Raw genomic sequence first — 23,859 nt, 5'->3', positions numbered from 1 at the left:
TGAGGGAAACTATTAGTTGCATTTGCTTTTTTAGAAAACTCCTTGGCAAAACGCTATGTTCTTTTTTCAATATTAGCATTCTGAGAACCCACTGTTGGTCAGGAATTGACAAGTACCTGATATTTTAAATGTACTTTGTTGTTATCAAACTAGGTGATCAATCCATTTAACCTGGATTGATTTTTATGATTTTCTAGATGGAACTTAATATGGGCTTTAGTTTTCTAAGTATGTTTATTTCATGGTAGTTCATATTCTAGGTGTTAGGGGTTTGTCAGTACATACGGGAAATTTGGGAGCACTAGTTTATGCATTTTGTATTTGCATTCATCATTTGCTCAAGAAACCTATTTCTAATTTAGCATTAAATATAGTCTAATCTTTTTAATTCACTAGGACAGTTCGTGTGGCAATGCAAGTTCCTGTTGTAATGACATCATTGGGCCAGAAAATTTCAACTGTGGCAGTTCAGTCAGTTAATGCAGGTGCACCATTAATAACCAGCACTAGTCCAACAACAGCAACCTCTCCAAAGGTAGTTATTCAGACAATCCCTACTGTGATGCCAGCCTCTACTGAAAATGGAGACAAAATCACCATGCAGCCTGCCAAAATTATCACCATCCCAGCTACACAGCTTGCACAGTGTCAACTGCAGACGAAGTCAAATCTGACTGGATCTGGAAGCATTAACATTGTTGGAACCCCACTGGCTGTGAGAGCACTTACTCCTGTTTCCATAGCCCATGGTGCACCTGTAATGAGGCTATCAGTGCCTACTCAACAGGCATCTGGCCAGACTCCTCCCCGAGTGATCAGTGCGGTCATAAAAGGGCCAGAGGTTAAATCGGAGGCAGTGACAATAAAGCAGGAACATGACGTGAAAACTTTGCAGCTGGTACAAGAAGAAAAACCGGCAGACGGAAATAAGACAGTGACCCATGTAGTGGTTGTCAGTGCCCCTTCAGCTATTGCCCTGCCCGTAACTATGAAAACGGAAGGACTAGTGACATGTGAGAAATAAAAGAGCAGCTCTGCCATGGACTTTAGACTGTTAGTAACAGTACTAACATAAATGTTTGCAAGGGATGTCATCAAGAAAAGTCAAAAGGAGACTTTAAAACATTTTTAATGCATATAGGAAAACAATCAAACTTACTGGAAATAAGTTACCTGTCCCATGTTTCAGTGGGAAATGAACTACATGTTGAGATGCTGACAGAAAACTGCCTCTTACCTAGGAAACAACTGAACCCATCAATAAAAAAGGATTGAAAGGGACCAAGCAACTCACTACAATATCAAGTTACACTAAGACTTGGAACACTAACATTCTGTAAGAGGTTACAGTTTTCAATGGGGAGGGGTTGGGATGGGTGATCTCATTGTTACATATAGCAATTTTTGATGCATTTTATATGCATACCAGCAATTATTACTGTGTTCACACAGAACTCACTTAACTGGTGCTATGTGAAGACTCTGCTAATGTAGGTATTTTAGAATGTGAATTGAAGAATGGATCCAAAAGCTTCAGAAAGAGGATAGCAAAAAAGATCTAGTGCGATTTTTTAATAAAATATCATATAGCTTAAGCTGATTTAAAACAAAGGCCTTAGACTAATTTTCGGTTTTCTTTATTGAAATAAGCTAATGGCTTGTTTGTGTAAAGCTTTTTTTATTAAAAGAAAAATTTTAAAAATCTTGTACCTAGCACAGTATTGTTATAGAATTTACATGTAACATTTTATATGGTAGTTTAAGTCTGTCAGTTTCTTAATTGTGGACAAATTAACAGTTGGCTCTGGCCTTTTGCTGTAACATGCCTGTGTCACTCAGCCCTGTCATCTGTGCAGACATATCAGTTTCTGTTCTCCTGTCACTTGGAAGTTAAGGCTCAGCATGAATTTTTGTCAGGTAATTCTTAATACCTGGAGTTTTCTTTCTTTTTTTCCTTTTTTTTTTTTTAGTTGAAGTTTAAGAGGGAAAGTACCAGTGTTCAAATTTGAACTATAATAGTTTGTATATTCAACATTTGAAGTATATTCTATTTTGTTGTACTCTTGTTTCAAAGTGTATTCAAGTAGGTTTTCTGAAATATAGAAATTTATCTTGCATTTTGGTCTCTGGTGATATTTTTAACAATATTCAAAAGCTAGTATAGAGACATCATTTTAGTTAAGAATAGAGGTCCTATTTCTCCTTTCCAACTAAAGAAATCCTACTTCTGTTTTTTCTTTATATTAATATTTGGCAAATTACTGCATGTTGCCACTTCCTTTCTAATTATAATCGCGAACTATAATGTTCTAGTTACCATAATGAATTTATTTTAATGTTGGCCACACTTAAAGAATTTATATTTTAAATCAAGACCATTTGCTTCTCAATCATACTTTCTGAAGGTTAGGAAGAACAAGTAATATTCTGGCTCTTTTACACATGAGGAACTGGAGGTCCAGAGGGATTACAGGAGTTTCCGAATTTCACACTGGACTAGGTCGTGTGACTCTACATCTTAATGCTCTTTCTATTACAAAGAAAAGTTGTCTATTTTTACATCTTTTAGAAATTTAAATAAACTGATGCTTAATATTTTGTGGCCTTTAATTGTTCATTTCATCTGATACTACTTAAATTGACAAAGATTTTTTTTAACACCTCCCTTTGTAATCTTTTTATCTTTTCCATAAACATACCTAATGGTACCTTTTAATAAAAGCTCAAAAAAACCCTCACCTGATTCTTATCCCATTTGAAAGTTAATCTCAAATTCTACTTTTTTAAACATTCCCTACTCTGCTCTGGCAATTCATTGTATTCTTTAAAAAAAATTTTTTTTTATCTTTATTGTTGAAAGTATTATAGATGTCCCCCAACTTGACACCCTCTACTCTGCTCCCCCGTCCCCCAGGCCTTCTCTGCACTATTGTCTGTGTCCATTGGTTATGCATATAAATTCTTTGGTTAATCTCCCCCCACCCCCCACCCCAACTGTATTTTTTGCACGGCAATTTCATCCATAATACTGATCGAGAGTAAAGATTACATACTCTACCATACCTACACCCCTCAAGTGCTGAGCATATGGAACACGGACATTTTTTTATTTTGGTAACATTTGCTACGAATATGTCATGTGCTATGGAGGGTAAAGGAACTTTAAATTTTTAGTAATCCCCCTATGCTATATTAATTGGTTCTAATTAGGTGAAGCCAGGACTACCTAGCTTCCTCCACTGCTCTACCTGAATACTTTTGGGTACATCTTTCAGAATAAGTACACTTATGGTCTAAATTGGGAAACACATGTTCACAGCACATACTGATTGGAGTGCTTCTGGTGATTGATATTACCAGGTGTATGCTGTTTAGTCTCAACCCTTTTGAACCGTAGATCATTATATTTGCTTTTTGTGTCCAGCATATTGGAAAACCATATGATAATAGCTTGATGCGTCTAGTTTCCAGCCTCACCAGGCTTTTGAACAATGACTGATCAGCATTCTGTCCACGTAGTCCTCAGGTCATCTTCCAGCAACAATTCCAACCTTCAGCACTCTGCTTACCAAATAACCAGCAAACCTCTTAGGGAACATGGAGGTCATGAGCTGTAAACTCCCCCACTCTCTGGAACCCTTGCTATATAAGACCATCTTATTCCAGCATGCATCCACCACCTGTCTCCAGAGAGACAGATGTGCCTTCTTCCTGTACTCAGCATCTTCCCTTTCACACCTACTTCTTTCCCTTGTTCCAACACTTATAGCCCATCATTCTGTCTTTTTCTTAATTACAGTCTGAATTCTGACTTAGAAACAGTTACCATTGAAGTCTCCAGTAATATAGTGGTCAACTCAAACTGCTTTATTTTTTCTCAGCCTTTTTACATTCCCTGGGTTTTCCATAACATCCCTCTTGCAGTTTTCCTCCTGTATGACCAACTCTTAGTTGACTTTGCTTTCCTTTCAGCTTTCCCATTTAATGTCTATGGGGCTCTTAGAGTAGTTGTAAGAATTGAGTTAATATGTTAAGGATTTAGAACCAGTGCCTGGCACATAGCACTCTTATTAAAATGTTTATTATATCATCTCAACATGTTAGACAATCTCATTCATTCTTATGGTTTCTACTACCAAATATATTGTTCTAGCCTATTCTTTAGGCCTAAGATGGGTTTATCTAATTGCCAAATGGCTATTTCCTCCTGAATGTCCAACTCATCCATCTGAAATCTCTTCCTCTTTGCTCAGTAAGTGATGTTGCCAGTAACCCATTACTCCTTGCCCTCCATGACAACCTCCCTCTTACTTGTGCTTTTCCTAGTATCCTCCCATAACTGACTCCCCATACCGCTAACAGATTGTCTTCAGCTGTAGTCTTTATGGTGGTGGCCCAACCACTTTGGCAAAGTTACTCAAGTGTTTTCCTGGGTCTCCATGTATACAGAAAGCATACATGTTATTAAATTTTTCTCCTGTTAATCTTTTATTACAGGGATGTCTCGAACAAGAACCTAAAAGGATAGAGTGAACATTATTTCCCTCCCCTACAGAGCAATAGGCTCGATCCTTCGGCCTAGGTGTGTAGTGGGCTGTACCACCGCAGTTTGTGTAAGTATGATGTTCACATGATGCTGAAACCCGCTAATGATGCATTTCTCAGAACATGTCCCTCTCAAGTGGCTGGTGACTATTGTTGGATACCTGAAATTCACATATTATTTGACTTTCATTCTCAGATTTGTTTACTCAAGGCTGTCATGATCTCTCTTCAGATTGGTGTACTTTGGGGTAGGAAAACAATATTTAATGCCTGTACATATAAGTATTGTAATTAGTGTTGTTTCTCAGCAACATGATTACTATTAGTCATGCTAAGATTTGAACCAAATAGTATGGATGGTCTGTCTGCTTGCCATTCCTTCCAGGTAGCCCCAAGATTTTATGTATACAATGTACTGAGAAACTTCATTTGTTTCACAAGTGGTTCCAATGCAGAATACTTGGGTGAACCCTTTTGGGAGCTCCATCCTTGGCACTGAGAGATACCATACAAAAGCACAGCAAAGATGCCTTCAATGTGCAGCTATAGATCTGCTTTGTTCAATTTTAAAATAAATATCTGAGTGTAAATGAATAGTGTGAACCCACCATGTTAACAGTATTAAAAGATCAAATCACCCTAGCTAGTTTGGCTCAGTGGACAGAGCGTTGGCCTGTGGACTGAAGGGTCCTGGGTTTGATTCCCAGCGCATATGCCCGAGTTGTGGGCTCGATTCCCAGTGTGGGGCGTGCAGGAGGCAGCCAGCCGATTAATGAATCTCTCTCATCATTGAGGTTTTTATATCTCCCTCTTTGAAGTCAGTATAAAAGATCAAATCTACCCCAGATTCTTTTTGGACTAAAAATACAAGATATTAAAGTACTAGTTTCAAAAGACCATTTATTAATTTTAAATATATACAATTCATGGATTAAAATATTCAATTTATTACCCATAGGTTATTTGCTGGGATTTTGTTTGGAAGGGGCTTCACCTGTTATCTTGACCACTTTTTTCCCCCAAGGAAAGAGAATTCCAGGTTATCTTTCCTTTTACATTCTTTCTAGACACACTGAGCCAGTCACCTGGCTGTCTTAGGAAATTGCAATGACAGCCTTGTGAACAGGCTTTCTGGTTGCCCATCTCTGAAAAGAAGGTCCCCCTGACTTTACCAGCCACTGCTCCTAAATAACCCATCGTGAACAGCACATTCCAATACAAATCACTGTGACACTGAGTGGCCACAAATCAAATGTATGCCAATAGCATTCCAACAGAAATCTGTAAATGCATAGCAGTGATTAAATAACAAAGACCAACTGGTCATGGAATCTTCAAGAAATACAATAATGAGGAACATGGAGGCACAGCAAGAATTGTTATGAAGAACTTATCGAGACCAGCTATTTCCACTTAAACAAACAAACAAAACAAACCCCTGGGGCCTCCAGGCTAAATAGTTCCTTTGTACACTATTTTGTTAGACCCCAAATAAAAACATCTTAAAGCCTTAAGAAAATTACTATAAATTACTCTCTAACTTACATTTTGCATGGTTCTTAAATGTTTGTAATGCTATTATTTTCACATGAAGATATAAAAAATAAATACTGCCATGCATATCTTGTTGATACTTAAAACCACAAATAAATAACTTGAAATACTGTCTAGAGGAAATTGTTCCTGCATACTTGTTAATTATGGAAGACAAAGTATTTTTATATAGCTTCATCAAACTGAAAGCTTCAAAACAAGACTAATTTAATGCCCTTAATTGATCTAAATTTAATGCTAGGGGAAAGGAAAAAAAAAAAAAAACAAGCCAAAACTGGAGTGCAAACACCTTTTTCGCTGAAGGGTTTAATGGAAAACGTTTGTTAACTAGTGGGATTCCTTCCCTGAGGCATGCTGGAAACATGGAAAGTGAAGTGAGAGAAACTGGGAATCCTTCCTCAGGCAACGTATCCTAACTTCAGTTTTCCTGAAACATCCCTGGTTAAGACTTGTGATTACAAAGTGTTTATGAAAGTCCATCGGGTTCCTTATTAAAGCTGAAGTCACACACTAGAGACAGGTGGTCGGAAGGATAATTGAAGGATGGGAGCCGGCTGGCTCCAATCTGTTCTTCAGTGAGCAAATCCAGAGCTGCCCGCACACTCAGAGAGTGTTTAGAATACCAGATGTAGTCCAGGGTGTGCCGGAACTCCCCCGAGGTCCGGATCTTCCAGGAAGTGTACGGAGGTTCTGACTGCCCATCTGGACTCAGCAGCTTATAGGCGCTGCTCAGGTTGAGGCTGGAGGAAGCGAAATTTTTGTAGACGTCCTCTGTTGGCTCTGCATTGAAGTCCCCACAAACAATAAGGGGAATCTTGGCTCCTTGGGTGAGGTTCTGCAGGTTCCGGAGAAGATCACAGCCTTGAGCTGATCGAAACTGCTCCCAGCCGGATCGTGCTTTCAAGTGGGTGACAGCGACGCAGAGCTGTTGACTGGACTCCTTGCACTCTAGGGTCTGTACAATGGCCACCTGGTTGGTTTTCAATGCCATGGCCGTCAGCCTGATATTGGTACTGTGGACTAACTTGAAGCGGTTCTGGAGGAAAAACAAGGCACAGCCATCTGGTCCATTGTTATGTTCTACGTCGAGACAAGGTGACCAGGGCTTGGGGAAAAATGTGCCTCGATAGCCCAGTCTGCTGAGGAGTGGCTGGAAGGTGTCAAAATAGTGGTCCACCTCTTGGAGACACAAGATGTCAGGCTGGTAGGCTAGGATTTCTTCTAGGATGAGACACTTCCGCTCTTCCCACTTGAGTGCTTCCACGGGGCACTGTGCGAAGTTGTCTTTTCCTTCCCCGAGAGCTGAAATAAAAAAGCCAGTCGGTTGTCAGCTACTACAGAATCATGACTGTTAAGTGCCTGGGAGTCTCCTTGGGTTTTTGATATGACTCAAGACCCTCCCAGTACTTCCTCCTTCAGGCGCTATGGGTGATTCTTCTCTGCCTAAATGGCATTAAGTTTTAGCTTTAAACAGTATTCTTTGCAGTTCTAGGGATCTAAACTATGTCAGATGAGATAGATAGGTTTAACTCTATATACTAATTTCAACACTGACTATGAATGGATACAGACACCACTCAGAATGAATGGGATCCTAAATAGGCAGCTTTTCCTACTTATGAATGAACAGCTGGAAAAAAATGAATGAACCAAAGATTGGGAAGTCAGCAAGCATGCCCTATTCTTGGGGAAGAAGGGGCAAAAAAGCAGCCCTTGTTCCTTTTCCTTAAAATTTCAACTACTACATGAGAGAGAACACTAGGGAAAGTTGATCGAGATGCGAATGGATGAGAAGATGGCCATAAGAATGACAGGTTCAGCACCACCCACACAGCTCCCATTCCCTGTAGCAAGTTCCATATGTCACCATTCAGGAAACTCAGTTTCTCCCTTGCAAATGCTATCTTAGTGCTGTGGACTGAAAGTGGAGACAACAAAAGTTTTGAGGCTGACAAATGATGGGGGGTCCTTTAGATTTTGAAGTGCTGGGAAGTAGACTTTCATTGTACCTGGATGGCCTGGAAGGTAAGGAATACGTCTCGAGTTGCTGGATTTTAGTGAAAGCCAGAAGACTTGCTTTCCTAACTTGCCCTTCTGGGAGCCGATGCTGCCCTTGTCACCCCATCTTACACCTCCCATTTGCCCACACCTCTTCCCTCCACGTGAGACATCAGTGCACTGGCAAGTGCAGAGGCAGATAGGCAGTCACCGGCTTACCTTGAGCGAGGATGTTCCATTGCATGACCCTTATAGGTGGGTGGCTACTGGGGCAATCTGTCTTCAGATCCACAAAGTCCCTCTGGAACCGGGGAGGTCGACTGTGCAGGACTGCCCTGCATTCCTCAAGGAGCTCTTTAGGATCAATGGGCTCCAGATGTTCTGGGTCAGGTGACTCCAAATATTCTGGGTGCTGGGAGGCAGCGCTGCTGTTCAGTGTCTTGGCAAGAGCACTATAGAGTCTGCTCGTGCCGTTTCCCATGGAACAGGCTGTAGGAGAGGAAAGAAAAGCACAATTACACACTAAGCTCCTTTTCCTGCCTTTCTTCAATTTCCACCCAGCTCAACTAGAAGGGGAAGCTTTTCCTGTCCTTAGAAGGAGACCTTAATGTAGGGAAATGCTGCTGTTGGCACAGGTAGATTAAAGGCGTTCCCAGGTTCTACCTTTGTACTGGGACAGGTCATTGAAAATACTATTAAAATTGGTCTCTCAGAACTAAGATAATTCTTACAAGGGAAAAATACCTTGATCTTTATGGCTTCCTCTAACCTACTACTTGTCTTTATAACTTATAAGCCCAGTCTTAGAAAAGCACAGCTGAAACAAAATCCCCATTCCTTTTTCTACATAATTTCAAAAACTTGAAAACCAATTTTGTAAAGAGGCAGATGTTAGGAAGCTCATGTTAATCCTGGAGAAGAGACTAGATTAGAGCAGGCCGCTGCTCCAGCATGTCATCTACCCAGATCCCTCTGTTAGGAAAAGAAATGGCTGGATTAAACCCATATCTCATTTCGCTTAGATGTCAGCTTTTTGCAGAGCTCTGTGAACCACACAGCAATACAGTGGATAATCTATTATCAATAGCCGTATTTATTAAAAAACAACAACAAGAAATCAGAAAAGGGATTGGAGGAGGGAAAGGGGCAAGAGACAGTTGCCCACGTTGCCTGGGATCCTGGAGGGAGAAAGGGTGAGGAGGTGTGCAGGTGGCACACTGCCTGTTGGGCATTTTCTAGTGCTTCCTTTTTAAATCACTAAGGAGAACAGAGCATGGCCTTCAGCTAATTAGCATGAAGGAAGCTGTACCTGTCGCTTCACTTGTAAGCAGTGATTGCTCTTTTGGAAGTCAACCGTTCTTTCTGTTCACTATGGTATAAATTAGGGGCATGTTTTACTTGGAACCACCTCCAAATTTCTGTGTATGATGGAATGGAGGAATTTGGATTTTCCTACCACATCCATATCTTTGCCTTCTTTTGAAAGACACAAAAATTTCTCTATGAAAATACATTGTTTAGCAGGCTGATGGGCTGTATCCGAAACTAGCTGTCAGTCAAATTCACGGTGACAGATCACAAAAGCAAATTCAAATACTTAGCACCAAATGTCTTTTAAATATCAAGGTCAATAAAGCATGCTCTCTCATTCCTTTTCATCAACTCAAAAGTAATTCCCCCCCCCATAAAACTATATTAAAGCAAAGAAACACCCTAGTTTTCCCAGCATACATTTAAGTGTACATGCATCAGCAAGCAAGACTTCTTTCTCACACACGTGCACATGCACAGATGGGCACATACACACCTGTTTTCAAACGGATTTGAAAATGTTCTTTTTAATCAATCTGCTTGCCTGAGTACCTGGGTCCAAAGGAAGAACTTTTCTTCTTGGCTGGCAGAAAAACTCTGAAAATCTTTCTTCTGTACCTCCACGTTTTTTAAAGCAGTTAAGAGTCCTACTAAATGTGGTCAAAGTGTCACACGGGCCACAGCAAACTCACAGGGCACAGTGGAGTGCTTTAAATGTGAAGCAAACAGCAATACCTGACATCTGTCAGAGGAACTACCAGCTCAATGTAGCTCAGTTACAACAGAATGGTTCTACATCATTTTGATGGCATCATATCTTTGCAAGCTGAGTTTTGGGGTGGTTAACTGATAAAAGCAAGTATGTGAAAAAGAGGATAAGTGCCCAATAGGAGGAGTTCATGGTCTGCGGAGTTATATGAAGCCAGAAAAACTGCCCTGAATTACACTTCCTTCTAGAAACTTAGAAAAAACCTCAGATAAAAAGAATATGGTACAGCATAACATCTGTCCAGACAATGAAAGCTTGCCAGAAAGATGTACCCAGAAAGCAGATCAAAATGGTATCCTATTGCAAAATGAGTTGAAGGTCATTAAGAAAATGGTAACTGGCCTAAATCAGAATGGGAAAACCCAGAAATGAGGAGATAAAGCATCGGAGAGATAGTGGCAAATATGTGCTTATTTTAGGCAAAAAAGATCCAAAACACACATGAATAACAGGAGTTGCAGTAGCAAGAAATCCAATGCATGAAATGAAACAAAACACTAAGAACTACAAATCAGTTTCAAACATGCAGGATGAATTAAGTTGTGGAGTTCTAATATATAATATGGTGACTATAGTTAATAAAACTGTTTCATTTGCTAGAAGTCTTGAACAGTAAATCTTAAGTGCTCACCACACACACACAAAACGATGTGAGAGGACAGATGTTAATTAGCATGATTGAGGTATTCATTTCACAATGTATACACATAGCAAAACATCACATGGTACACCTTAAATATATGTAATTTTTATTTATTAATTATACCTCAATAAAACTGGAAAAATGAATAAGAAAAAGTCAGGTTAAAAATGTATCATGGACTTTTTCAATCATCAATGCATAAAGCTTGGTTTTTGTCACTCTGAGAAAAAAAAAAACACGCCAGAAAAAAGCAATACTTGAAACTACATATTGAAATAACATGCCACATACCTGAGGATATTAACCCAGAGTAACCAACACCAACTGGACTGTAAAGAAAAAGAGAAAAGTCCCTTGGGCATATAGGCAAAACCAGCAAGTAACTTATAAGAAAATTAATATATGGCTAATCTATATGTGACTCAAGAATTTTCTATCCAGCAAAACCAATACTGACTCTAGGAGACCTTCTTGAGGGAACTACTAGAGCAGGGGCTGGCAAACTACAGCCAGAGTATTTCTGTGCAGTCCTCAGCTAAGAAGGGTTTTACAGGTTGTTACACACACACACACACACACTGGACACCAGACACTAGCCCACTGGAGACATATCAGTAGCCATGCTAAACGTTCTGTCCTCGTGGAGCTTATGTTGTAGTGGGGGAAGACGAGATGACCGTTTGTCATACGGTAGAAGTGCTATGGAGAAAAACAGAGAAAGGGCAAACGGAATGTTAGTGAGCGGGGAGCTGCTAACTCACACAGGATGCTCGGTGAGGCCTCCCTGAAAGGTGAAATGTGAGCCGAGACTCGAGGTGGTGAGGACATCAGTAAGTCCTACGTAGATCCAGCATAAGAGCACTTTGGGCAGCGGATTAGCAAATGCAAAAGCCCCGAGAAAGGAGCATGCTTGGCAAGGCGACTGCAGTGACGTAGAGTGACTAGAAGATGAGGTCAGTGAGGACAGGGGAGCAGATGAAGGGCCTTATCGGCCATCCTAAGGACTTTCTCTGAGATGGGAAACCGTGGAGAATTCTAGGCAGGAGAGAGGATCTGATTTACATGAAAAGCCTCACTGGTCCACATGTTGAAAATACACTACAGCGTCAGGAAACAAGGGCAGACATAGGAAGCCTCTCAGAGGACAGTTATAATCCACGCAAGAGACACTGGTAGCTTGGACTAGTGGTAATAGTCAAAGTGGTGGGGTTCTGAGTAAATCTCAACTGGCAATAGCGACTTCCATTGGTGACCTGGACGTGGTCCATGAGAGGAGTCGTCAAAAGGCCTCCAAAGCTGCTGCCGGACAACTAGAGGGACAGAGTCGCCAATAGCACCTGTTGGGAGGATGCGGTGAGTTTGCGAAAAACAAGTTTGGCAATTAGATATGACATGTTCCGGAGAGACGTGCAAACTGGAAACAAACATCTGGGAGATGTGAGTGGACAGGACACTAAAGTGAGTTTAGAGAAAAAACGGGTCAGAGGATTGAGCTCTGGGGCAGGCTGGGGAAGATGGGGTAGAAGTCTGCAAAAACGGCCTGGCCAGAGGAGGAGGAGAAGAGCAAGGCAAGTCTGATCTTCCTGGAGACAAAAAAGGGTCTCATCCATGAGTTGGTCATCTCCTGTGTCAGGCGCTACTGGACGGTGCAAAGAAAGCAAAGACTGAGAACAGACCTGGATTTGGCAACATGGAAAACGCCAGTGACTTAACAACAGCCAACTTCTGGGATTTGGTGGAGTTGTGGGGAGATGAGGAAATAGCACAGACAGAAGTATTTTAAGGAAAATTTGCCCCCAAAGGGGAGAGATGTGGCTGGAGATGGAGGCAAGAGCATTCTGGGATATTATTCTACCCTTGTTCGTTGGCTGACGGGTGATGTGGGAGTCCACAAAGCAGGACTCTGGCAGGATGTCCTAAGGATGCTGACAAATCCTCTCCCCTAAAGGCAACCATAAACCTGGACAGAGCTGTCAAAACCAGCTGCTTCCATGCCCTGGGTATGGACCACAGGCATGCAACAAACTGGGAAGCTTATTCCTCAAGGCCAGGAGCTTCAGGTCAGAACAGCGCTCCTCTGAGGCATTCCGCCCCCTCCCCCTCTGCTCTGTGGCACTAGTTCAACTAGGGCAGCAAGGATATGGAATTAAGTTCAAATCTTCCCACAAAGAAAAGCCCAGGCTGTGGTGGCTTCACTGGCCAGTCTATCAAACATTTAAATAAATAATACCAATCCTCCACAAACTCCTGTGCACTGCTTCCCATGCACCGCCACGCTGGAAGACAACTTGGCAGTTTTTTACTAATCTAAGCATCGATTTAATATATGGCCTAGAACTCATGCGCCTAAATATTTACATAAGTGAACTGAAAAATTAGGTTCACGCAGATGTTTATAAGCAGTTTTGTTCATAATTGCCAAAATTTGAAGCAACCAAGATGCCCTTCACTGTGCAAATAGATAAACGACCGTGGCACACCCATACAATGCAATAGTATGCAGTGATAAAAAGAAACAAGCTGTTAACTTGCAGGATTCTTCCATGCAACATGGGTGGATCTCAAATGCATTTCTGATATAAACCAGGAGGTGCAGGGACCTTTAAGAGGGAATGCAGACTTTGACAAATGAATTAATTCCCAAGCTAGAAAATGAATAACTAAAGTGAACACTATAAAGACTTCACATACTATTTTTACACTTTTAACACAGCACACCAGGACTTAGGCCCACTTAGGAACTGCAATGTAGTAAGGCCATTTACTTAAACTTGAAAAGAAAGCTGAAGGTTATGGGGGACCTTTCTCCCCCTCTGCGATCCTAAGAATGATGCTGGTGACAACTGATTGTCTCTCACCTGTTCTTAAAGATAACATTAACTTTTTTCTTTTTAGGAGTATCAACCATTAAAAAAAATTGTTTCACACATAAACACATGTCCAATTACAATATTTCAAGCCATTCTACTGAAGTTTTTATGCCTTAATAGGGGTTGCTATTCGGGGCTTCAAAAAAGATTCAGAATAGCTCACCATCAAAAGCCTGAGGTGAGATAGTACAAATAATTCGAGTGGTAAAATTAAGATACTGAAAAATACAAAATCTTGATAAAACTTCTGCTGAAATCTGGCACTCATACTAGCTTCTAGTTCCAATTTTGTGTATGTTTGGATGTGGGTATTTTCTATTAGACCTCATAAGTTATCTGTTTTTTTGTGGGTTTTTTTTGCCCCAAATCCTCCTCCCCCCGCCCCCCGCCTTGAGCCACTTCAGGAGAAAAAGTATCAGCCATCATTCTCTATGATATACATTATATAATTTATACAGGCAACAGGTCAGGATAGCTTTATTGCTTATGCAGAGCTGTTCATGTAGCAACACCACTCCCATCCCTTGCCACTGCCTAATTCCATAAGCACATTTCCCTATACATTGAGAACTGGATGCATTATTAACTCACTGCTACTTCACTTTATAGGAATAGAAAGCGAACTCTCCTTACCCTTATAATAGTCTTTAAAGACTTGCCAGAGATGATTTAGAATACACGTTACTCTCCGTATTGCCAATCACTATGTCTGGCGCAAAAGCAGACCCCAACACCAGGTCCGAGTGCCGGCCACCAGAGTTTGGAAGCGACCAGGGTTTGGCGATTAGCGTGCCGGATGAGAAAGAACCCCGTCAGCTGACACCCAAACCGACTGGGCTCCCTCCAGGGGCCCTGGCCGCACCTAGAACTCGCAGCGGAGGGACATCTGTCCACACGATGTTCTGCAGTTGCCCAGACATTGCTATTCTCGAGCCTGCCCAAACCATTCAGTCCGTGAATCATTGCTCACCCTTAAGTTGGAGCTTAGCCTCTTGACACCGGGACTTGGCAAAGCCGCGAGTTAAAAAACCAAAAATTCAACAAAAGTCAAGGTTATCTGGGTACACACCTGGGAAGCTGCGGAGCTGCCCAACCTCGGCCCCAAGGAAACCTCGGCCGGTCAAGTTCACACAAACTGTAAACGACAGACGTCACAGGAAGGCGCCGCCGAGCAGTCCTGCGCTGCCATCTAGTGGCCGCGTGCTGAACCACCGCAGCAAGGGCACTTAGAGTGGTTCCTGAGAAAATGCGGCCACCTTCAACACCAATGAGTGAGAACAGCCTGGATACTGGATATGTGGTTCCTTTTCTTAAAGCTGATTGCAGAAATCAACAGATTCCTAGTCCCCCTGCCTGCACAGCTATAAGGACCAAGCCCACGTGTCCCCTCTTACACCTGGCCTGCTTCTCTTAAATCACTCTTCATAGGTGAACTACAATTCCTGTCCATGGCTCATTGGACTGTAAGCTCCACGAGGGCAGGGACTGTCCACCTTGCTTACCCAGCCAGGCTTTATTTTACGACTGAGTGCGAGGCTGTAAGACATTCATTCCTGGCTGGCTCCTCGAGACTGGATTCTAAGGGCCAACCTAGGAAGAGACTTTTCTGGGAAGGGTCAGATACAGTATTTTAGTCAGTGGTCAGTCTTCAAATGTCTGCTACTGCACCCTGGTGAGCGATGGGCAGGCCTGCCTGGAGTCCTCAGCAATGGAGCACGCTATGGGCGAAAGCCCGGTGGCTTGAGCGTCAGCTTTTCTCAGTAAGATCAGGCTGCAGCAAGCATGTCAAACTCGTGGCCCATGGGCCGCATGCCTCGTTTATTTGGCCCGTGTTAGCCTTTGAGTTTGACATGCTTGGGCTGCGTTTCAGAGGCAAAACATCCAAACACATGACTCGTTAGGCTGCCTCCCTTCAAATTCCGGCTCCTCCCTTCACTAATAGCATTCCCTGAACAACTGATGTACCTCTCTGTGCCTCAGTTCCTTCACCTGGGGATCAGTGCACCCTACTTCACTGGGCTGCGGTGAGGATCCAGGTAAATGAGCTATGCCCAGCACATCCCAAGTGTCAGCTAAAATGTTAGTCATTCTGTCCCATTTAGTGCAGCTCACGTTCTGGGGCTCAGGAGAAGGCGGCTATCCTCCAACAGCCTGCCATGTACCATTCTACTTCCAGGCATTTTCATCCCTCTCCCCAGCAACCCAGCAGAGCTGGTCCTGACTCACCATTTCACAGGTATGCGCCTAGGGTTCAGAGACTGCACAGTTTTCTCCAGGTTGCATAACCAGTGAAGGGCCTGGCACTGGAGAAGGCTCCCTGCACCTTGGACCGCTCACCTGCATCTCTGCTGGTTCTGAGTTAGGGCGACTGGGATGGAGCCTGGCCAGGGGCACACACAGGAGTAAACAGGTCGAATTCCACCGCCTCCTGTGGACGTCACTGCCATCACAGCACACCCACTGGCACGGCACAAAGTGTACAAAGCAGCATAACACCCCGCGTGGCACTGCTAGAGATATCAAGTGAAGGTCAGGACTCTCGGCCTAACGTGTCTAAAAATACAAGCACCTACCCACAACGACAATCCCAACGACCTTTCTTTGCTAGGCAGCAGTCACAGAACAGACAAGAAGTCCAAAGTGCTTTCCAGAGGAGGCTGAGCTGTACCTTCAGTCCTGCCAGATTCATCTAGAAAGTATTACTCCAGAAGAAGAAATGCCTCTAAAAAATGGCCTCGATTGAACGTTTATAGCTGGTGCTGCCGTCAGCTGGCTGGCCAATCATCTGCACAAACTGGGCTTTTCTAGCATGATGACACTGCAGGGCAGTGTCAGGGGCAGAAGAAACCACAGGCTGCTGTGGGACAATGGCTGTCCACTCGAGCCTCAGGTCTGTGTTAGGGCATGATGGCCACCACTAACATTCCTGAGACACTCAGGGAAATGGTCCACTTTTACAGGTGTAAATGGAAATATGAAAGCTACAAGGAATGTCATAATATTTCATGCCATGTGAAAATGGTATGAAACTACAATCTGTGTCCATAATAAAGCTGGTGTTACCTGTGGCTGCTCCCACACTGCAATGGCAGGCCTGAGTGGTGGTAACAGAGAGGCATGGCCTACAAAGCCTGGAATATTGCCTAGTTACCAAAGATAAATTAAATATGATTCTTCCAAAGGAAGCTTCTAGAAACTCTATGCTGAGTCAACACAGACAAAGGGTGGAAGAAGCTGGGGGGCAACTGTTAGAACAGCTCCTTCGAGAATGACAGTTGGGCCCTAGCTGGTTTGGCTCAGTGGATAGAACGTCCGCCTGCGGACCAAAGGGTCCCGGGTTCGATTCCAGTCAAGGGCATATACCTCGGTTGCAGTTTCCTACCCGGCCTAGGCCCTGGTCAGGGTTTGTGCAGGAGGCAACCAATCAATGTGTGTCTCTCACGTCGATATTTCTGTCTTTCCCTCTCCGACTCTCTCTAAAAATCAATGGAAAAATATCCTTGGATGAGGATTAAAAAAACAGAGGGAATGACATTTGCTGTGGCTCGGTGGTTGAGCGTGGATCCATGCACCCAGAGGTTGCTGGTTCAATTCCTGGTTAGGCCCTGGTTTGGCTCAGTGGATAGAGCATTGGCCTGCAGACTGAAGGGTCCCAGATTTGATTCCAGGCAAGGGCACATGCCCAGGTATAGGGCTTGATCCCCAATAGGGGGTGTGCAGGACGCCGTGGGTCAATGATTCTCTCTCATCATTGATGTTTCTATCTCTCTCTCCCTCTCTTCCTCTCTGAAATCAATAAAAATACATTTTTAAATATATTTTATTGATTTTTTACAGAGAGGAGGGGAAAGGGATAGAGTTAGAAACATCGATCAGCTGCCTCTTGCACGCCCTCTACTGGGAATGTGCCCGCAACCAAGGTACATGCTCTTGACTGGAATCGAACCTGGGACCCTTGAGTCCGCAGGCCGAAGCTCTATCCGCTGAGCCAAACCGGTTAGAGCAAAAAAATACATTTTTAAAAAAGAAAATCTCACATAATAGACATTGATTCTGATGGAACTTCAGAACAAAAATTAGAAAAATCCGTAAGCTTATGAAGATAATCAATACATACTCACAAAGACATTTAAAGTTCTGAGTTTTTGGTAATGAGCAAGTGTTACTTTTGTGACCTAAAAAACTTTTTGTTTAGGCCCTGGCCGGGTAGCTCAGTTGGTTAGAGTGTTACCCCAATAAACCAAGGTTGAGGGTTTGATCCCTGGTTAAGGCACATATAAGAATCAACCAATGAATGCATAAATAAGTGGAACAAACTGATGTTTCTCCCCCTTTCTCTCTCTCTAAAATCAATAAATAAAAATTAAAAAAAAATTTAAACCATGATAGAAATTAACTGTAGAGTACATCTCAGCCAAATCTCGAAAATGTGACCTATAATTTGAAAGATGACATCTTCCTTCTCCATGATGGTTAACATCCATGAAAGCAAAACATTGAGAGGAAACAGAAAGCTATTATATTCAAGGTATCACTAGAATCTACAAAGCAATTTACTCTGCACTCCACACAGGATGAGGCATGGTGAGTCACAAGCATATCTGCAGACGGGCAGCCAGCCTGCCCAAGTACTGGAGGTGCAGAGAGTTAGGGGAAAGGAAGACAGTGGGAGAGGGTGTGACAAGCCCAGGGCACTTCCCAGACATCTACCACAATAGTTCGTTTTTTTAATTTTTATTGATTTTCAGAGAGGAAGGGAGAGGGAGAGGTAGAAACATCAATGATGAGAGAGAACCATTGATTGGCTGCCTCCTGCACGCTCCCTACTGGGGATCGAGCCCGCAACCCAGGCATGTGCCCTTGACCGGAATCGAAACCAGGACCCTTCATTCCTCAGGCCACTCTATCCACTGAGCCAAACCAGCTAGGGCTACTGCAATAATTCTTTATCAATTTCTTTCTTTTTTTTTTTTAAGCCAGTCAAGTTTAGCAGTGGGGGTATCAATTTCTTTATTGTAATTGGCTGCTGGTAACTTCTAGGCACTCACTTCAGTGGACTTCTCATGAAAGTAAGAAACTTCTAGCAGGTGACTAAGCATTTAGTAAAACAAATGTCCTCCCTGGCTACTCACCTGGGTTGTTGTCAGTAAGTGCTGTCCACTGGGCAAGTCATCACATGCTCAGGCCCCACTGGCAGGCATGAAAACTCAGAAGATCCCAGTGGGGCTCATCCATTTTTTTGATAGTGGAAGGAGAAAAAAGGGCTCTACAGAAAGTCAAAGCTGATGGTAATAATTTTCTTTAGCTTTCTTTCCCCTGGGCACTCCTGCCCATCTCCCTCTCAATGAATTCACAGTGGCTGGTGTGTTCTCAAGTGTTGCTTTGAGACCATTGTAGTAGAGACAAGAGAGCAACCAGCTAAGATTTAAATGGAGGTCTTACTCCTTCCTTGGAAAGTCAGATTTCCCCTATTCTAAAAATAAATCCAAAATATTCTAACTGTTTTTCGTTAAAGTAGATGGTTCTACTATGGAGCCGAAACCTATGGATGTCATCTATCGAACTTCTATTTATTCAAGTGGTTATCCAGGACCTAAACATTCTGATTAGAGTAGTGACTGCTCACAGCAAAGGCCTCCCTCCCTCCTTTTTCCAAGAAACCAGAATATAACTGCCTCATGCACTTCTCTTTCAGTAGACATCACAGAAATCTACATAATACATTTACCTACCTAGTCACTCCAAAAGCTGTACAGCTACACTGATCCACTTCCATTGTTAGGGGCAGAAATAGAATATTGGGGACTAAATATAGTTAGAAGAAATATTAATCATGCTCTGTTAACCTTGATTGTTGTTCTAAATTAAAGCACATTCTAACCTGGCTGTGGAGTTGTACCTATAATCAACCTTGGAATGCAGTCCATTCTCATTCAAGAACTACCTATCAGGATTTTCTCCCTCCCCCTGTGGGAGTCTGTGCTTGTTTCTCAATAAATCTCTACCTTTTACTATAAAAACAAAAACAAAACAAAAAACTACCTATTATCATGGAAAGATTAACAACCTTGTTTGTTACCCAAACAATGAAGTCCCAACCCAGCCCGCATTGCCTGCTTCCCCAGGCCAGTAAGACCATTTCGCTTGCCCATTCTTATTCCTTTTGCCTACTTCCCCATGTAATCTTTGTTCTTGTATCCCTTACAAGCAGATGGCTTATGGGGGGAAGGGACAAAACAAATGTTTACGAATGACCTACTCCTCTCCCATACTGCAGACACTATTGGAATAAATGCTCATACTATAGGATTCAACCCTATCTCTGCTTCACTGGCTCAAGTAGTGACAGGCAGCCCAGACCCACTGGTTGTCTGGTTTCACTTCCATAAACACACCAATGCCTTCCTTTTCTAAAAGCCTGCTTTTGTTCAGGTCAATATTCTTCCTCCAGAGTCTCTTGAATTGTATTAGGCCCAAGCTCGGAGGATCTTAACAGTTTCTCAGAATCCTCTCCCAGTTTCCTCAAACTGTCCAGTACGAAGTGCCTTTGGGAAGGAGGAGTGGGGGTTGACAGCACTGCTCACATGCCTGTCACCTTCAGGCACCTTGAGGTCTCCTCTCCTTCCTTTCACCAATTGAAAGCGAAGTCGTTTCCCCAAAAATCCAGCCACTTTTTAGTCAATTACTCTATTTTGTCAATTGCTGCCACAATTAGTCATGAGATACCAGGTAATATTTCGCCATTTAAGTGTACTGTGTTCAACAGTACTGCATTCAAACTCTTACCATTGAATGTTACAGGAAAATATACCTTAGTTCTTTCACATGGAAGGCAATTCATTTCTGTAGAAGCTTGATAATTACAAGCTTTCCCATTTCTTCCCTCTCCTAAGCAGTCTGTTCACAATTAAGGAACATACTAAATAAAGCTGTCTCCTCAAATGAGCTGGTATTTGCTTTTAAAATTGTACTAAGAAAAAAGTAACACATACCAGTGGTGGAGAAGAGTAATTCAGCCAATGCTCCATTATCTGAGGAGAGGGCACCTGGAGGACAGCATATAGAAGCCCCCAGATGACTCCTGACTGCATTTCATCTGGGACAGTAACTGTGGCAACTGGTGCTTCTTTATGGGGGCTGCTGTCCTTTTAAGAGAAAAGGTAGCAAAACAATGTCCCCTTTAAATTCTAATAGCCTAGCATTTGCTGACTCCAAAGGGGCTGTACTCATCTTTCCAGTGACTTCTGATTGCCAAGGGGCATAAGCTAGGAAGGAGCTGATCATGGAATGGGGTCAAGTGTTGGGACTTATTGCCCCTACCCTATCCCCAAGACTCTCCAAAGAGAATAGCTTTTAGCTCCTTGAAGGCTTCTCTTGCCACATGTCTAAACTTCGGGGCACGTACAAATAACCTGGAGTTTTGTTACGGTTGTTATTTTGTTAAGTAATATGGAACCTAGGGCCCAGCAATAATGATCCTGTTTAATAGATCCACAGGAGGCTTCATGAACCTGCATGCTTTTGTGGTAGGCAGCAGAGCGAGTCACGAGGGAGGACGGACACCTAGCGATGAAGAAGAACTGGTAGAGCAGACATTGGAGATATTCAAGACTTTGCCCTTAAGACATCCCTCCACCTTAGAATGGCAGGTACTGGAGATAAGTATTGTTATTCAATCCTCACCCTAAGACCTCTCCACCCTATGATGCCTCAGGTCATGCAGGTGAGTCTCCAGATCTCTTCTCCCCTGGCATGTGGTTGCCCCAGGGGGCTAGAGAAAAGCCCCATTAACTTCCATGCAAGGACACAAGAGACAGGACAGTTTGAAGAAGAAAGCAGTTAACTCCCCTGAGGGTTTAAAAGGAGCCCTAGCCCACTCTGCAGGGCAGCTCTTTGAGCCACCGGCTGCAATTTTCTATTTGAGTGTCCTACTTTGCCGGATAAATCTTATCTTCTCAGGGTTTGAGTCTTGGCTCTGAATTCTTTTCTGGGCCAGAACTCAAGTACTGAGGTTGCTGAACCCAGGTGTGGTCTGACCCCACTGGTCAGAGACCTGGTACAGCAGTTTTAAGAGCACCTAATGTTGGTCTGAGGCTCTTTAGAAATATGTTGCAAGGCGCCTCTTCTCTAACCCTGCATCCACGCCTCACCCCACCCTCTGCTCCTGGCTCTTCCCCACACAAAATGTTTCAATCTTTCAATCCTAACCATGCTTCAAGGCCCATCTCAAATGCACTCCCCCCCCCCCACCCCGAGGTACTACAAATTATGCAGTTGAGTTTCCCACATATGGGGAAATCACATAGGTCAGCACACCCAGAGCGCAATGAGTGAGCCTCAACCTGGAAAAGCCGTCTTCATGATCAAGCAACACGTTTCTTGAGCCCTTAAGGATGACTTTTGCAGAAAGGGACTCCCTTATCTCCCACACCCTTGTGCCATTTGTAAACCTTTATCTTAATGTAAAAGGTGTTTAATCTCATTAGTTATTTCTTTTTGCAGATTTCATCTGTCTTACTGGGCAGTGAAACCCTTAAAGGCAGACTAAGACTCACATTCTTTTACCTCTAATAATGCGCCTACAGTGCCCGAGACATTCTAAACTTGTGGAAATGAATGGAGGATGGAGCAACCAGTGAACCAATGTCCTGACAAGTAGATGAGGGTAAAAGTACATGAAACAGGAAGATTGCCTAGAGTTTGCAGTAACTGTCTACAGTAGTTTTCGGGCCATAATAACTTCTTTCTGTGTGAAACCAGGGTGTTTCAGAGGACTTTTTAAAAAGTCCATAAAACACCTTTCTGTGCGAAAAGCCTAACATTCCCAACGTTCTGTGTGACCTGACCATTTTTTCCCCTCAGCTGACAGCACAGCTATGCACATCCGTGTATTACACAAGCCATCTCCTCCCAGGGTGGACCTACTGACGAACTCTACCCTGCGGGGCATGAGCCGGGACACAAACTGGTTTTCTTTTCCTCCTTCCGCCCCAAGCGTTTCTCTTGAAAACTTCCAGCAGGGAAAACACTAACTTATATGGTGCTACTTCTTCTAACAGTTACTTCAGTGTGCCTCATTCTTACAGAACTGGGAAAAAATATGGAAGGCTGTCAAGTTCACCCTTTCTAAAGAACAACCTACTTTAGAGTCTCAGTTACCAGTTTAACATCTTGATTGTATAAGTACGCCTCAGCCGGTTAGTGTAGAATTATTCCGCTTCACATTATTCTACGTATTAGTGTACTCATGGTTAGCTTTGTAATAAATTTGTGTCTTCTTTAGTAATTTTAGTTCAAGAAGGGCTTCAGTAAATAAATAAATAAATAAATGCCTCAGCATAACATTTGCCAATAATCTGAATAGAGTTTCAAGTCTTGGCTTCAGTCACATTTTGGATTATCACTTTCATTAATTAAAGAAAGTCACATTGAACATATTCTTCCTGTTTGTCCTTAAATGATTCCAAAACTTTTGGAGCGAAATGTATGTTATTTATAATGTAGGGTGGGCACATAATGTCTCAAACAGCAACAGCCTAACTTGAGCACAACCAAAATACACTTTTTAGTGTAAACTGCCAGTCTGAAAGAGAAACTTACTTATTTTAAAAGTATGATTAAATTGTATGTATTTTGTGGCCACAGAGATGTGTCCTCAGGTAGAAACCGAGGTGGAAAAAAAAAAAAGAGGAAAAGTCCTAGGTATGTGGAGCCTTAAAATTGGCTCTTGGAGAAGGCATCACCTTTACAAGATCTTAACCCAGGTATACAGGACACAGAATGACGTATTAGGAGCGGAAGGCTCAAAAAAAAAATCCAAAAAAATGTAAAGCGAGTCATTGTGTGTTACAATACATTGATACATTTATAAAAAAAAACCCCAAACTGAACATCGAGGCCCTGCAAGCCACAGGGTCAAATAAGTGTAACTTTCAATTATTACCTTTTTTGCATAAAATTTCCATACGTCGCGGAATAAGAAGTAAAACCAACACAAATCATTTTCGGCTCAGCAAGGGGGGAATGAATGGGAGGTCCAGGCGAGAAATACTGGAGGCTCGGCCCCCAAAGATCAAACACAATGATGAGCCCGAACACAATGTAGCTAGATGCCCTTCCTACTCTCCGATTCTAGCGAGGAGCTGACCTGACTGAGCTTGTCTGCCCTG

The 23,859-nt window shown here is 42.7% G+C and overlaps 2 protein-coding genes and 1 pseudogene across 16 annotated transcripts in view; 1 reads left to right on the top strand and 2 right to left on the bottom strand.

The window, feature by feature from the left end:
• The window catches only part of ELF2 (E74 like ETS transcription factor 2), a 93,008-nt gene extending 86,949 nt beyond the window's left edge, over positions 1 to 6,059 (top strand). For 8 of the 11 annotated variants that reach the window (XM_014455105.2, XM_006081692.3, XM_023754470.1 and 5 more), the window contains one exon: positions 397 to 2,732. In XM_014455105.2, coding sequence (XP_014310591.1) covers positions 397 to 1,024 — 628 coding nt within the window. In that variant the 3' untranslated portion in view covers positions 1,025 to 2,732. Of the gene's footprint in view, positions 1 to 396; positions 2,739 to 4,497 lie in introns of those variants that run through there. The other 3 variants (XR_002829479.1, XR_002829478.1, XR_002829480.1) reach the window with 3 other exon arrangements.
• NOCT (nocturnin) lies at positions 5,426 to 23,787 on the bottom strand. Of its 5 annotated transcripts, none has more exons than XM_023754495.1 (4): positions 16,028 to 16,152; positions 11,112 to 11,149; positions 8,317 to 8,586; positions 5,426 to 7,401 (listed from the first exon to the last, which is right to left on the bottom strand). In XM_023754495.1, the coding sequence occupies exons 1-4, from the start codon at positions 16,135 to 16,137 to the stop codon at positions 6,566 to 6,568; spliced, it is 1,254 nt and encodes a 417-aa protein (XP_023610263.1). In that variant the 5' UTR covers positions 16,138 to 16,152; the 3' UTR covers positions 5,426 to 6,565. The 5 variants fall into 5 exon arrangements, with proteins under 5 accessions (XP_023610263.1, XP_014310634.1, XP_014310642.1 ...); XM_014455148.2 differs by lacking the exon at positions 16,028 to 16,152 and adding an exon at positions 23,634 to 23,782 and having other exon boundaries at positions 5,429 to 7,401; XM_014455156.2 differs by lacking the exons at positions 11,112 to 11,149; positions 16,028 to 16,152 and adding an exon at positions 23,634 to 23,787 and having other exon boundaries at positions 5,429 to 7,401.
• On the bottom strand, positions 21,905 to 22,085 carry LOC111826565 (annotated as a pseudogene).
• Positions 23,788 to 23,859: the final 72 nt, after the last annotated feature.

The sequence above is a fragment of the Myotis lucifugus genome, unplaced genomic scaffold (genome assembly GCF_000147115.1).
Source record: "Myotis lucifugus unplaced genomic scaffold, Myoluc2.0 scaffold_1, whole genome shotgun sequence".
Taxonomy (NCBI): Eukaryota; Metazoa; Chordata; class Mammalia; order Chiroptera; family Vespertilionidae; genus Myotis; species Myotis lucifugus.
The sequence above is the reverse complement of the archived record's forward strand: the minus strand, read 5'-3'. Positions and strand labels throughout refer to the sequence as shown.

What these genes read in the sequence shown, in the direction of transcription:
- NOCT (XM_023754495.1), bottom strand. Translation starts at nt 16,137, where the DNA reads ATGGCAGTGACGTCCACAGGAGGCGGTGGAATTCGACCTGTTTACTCC. An exon ending in CAGAACCAGCAGAGATGCAG is followed by an intron (nt 11,150 to 16,027) that starts GTGAGCGGTCCA and finishes TTTTCTTTACAG; the next exon opens with TCCAGTTGGTGTTGGTTACT. An exon ending in ATGGAACATCCTCGCTCAAG is followed by an intron (nt 7,402 to 8,316) that starts GTAAGCCGGTGA and finishes TTTTTATTTCAG; the next exon opens with CTCTCGGGGAAGGAAAAGAC.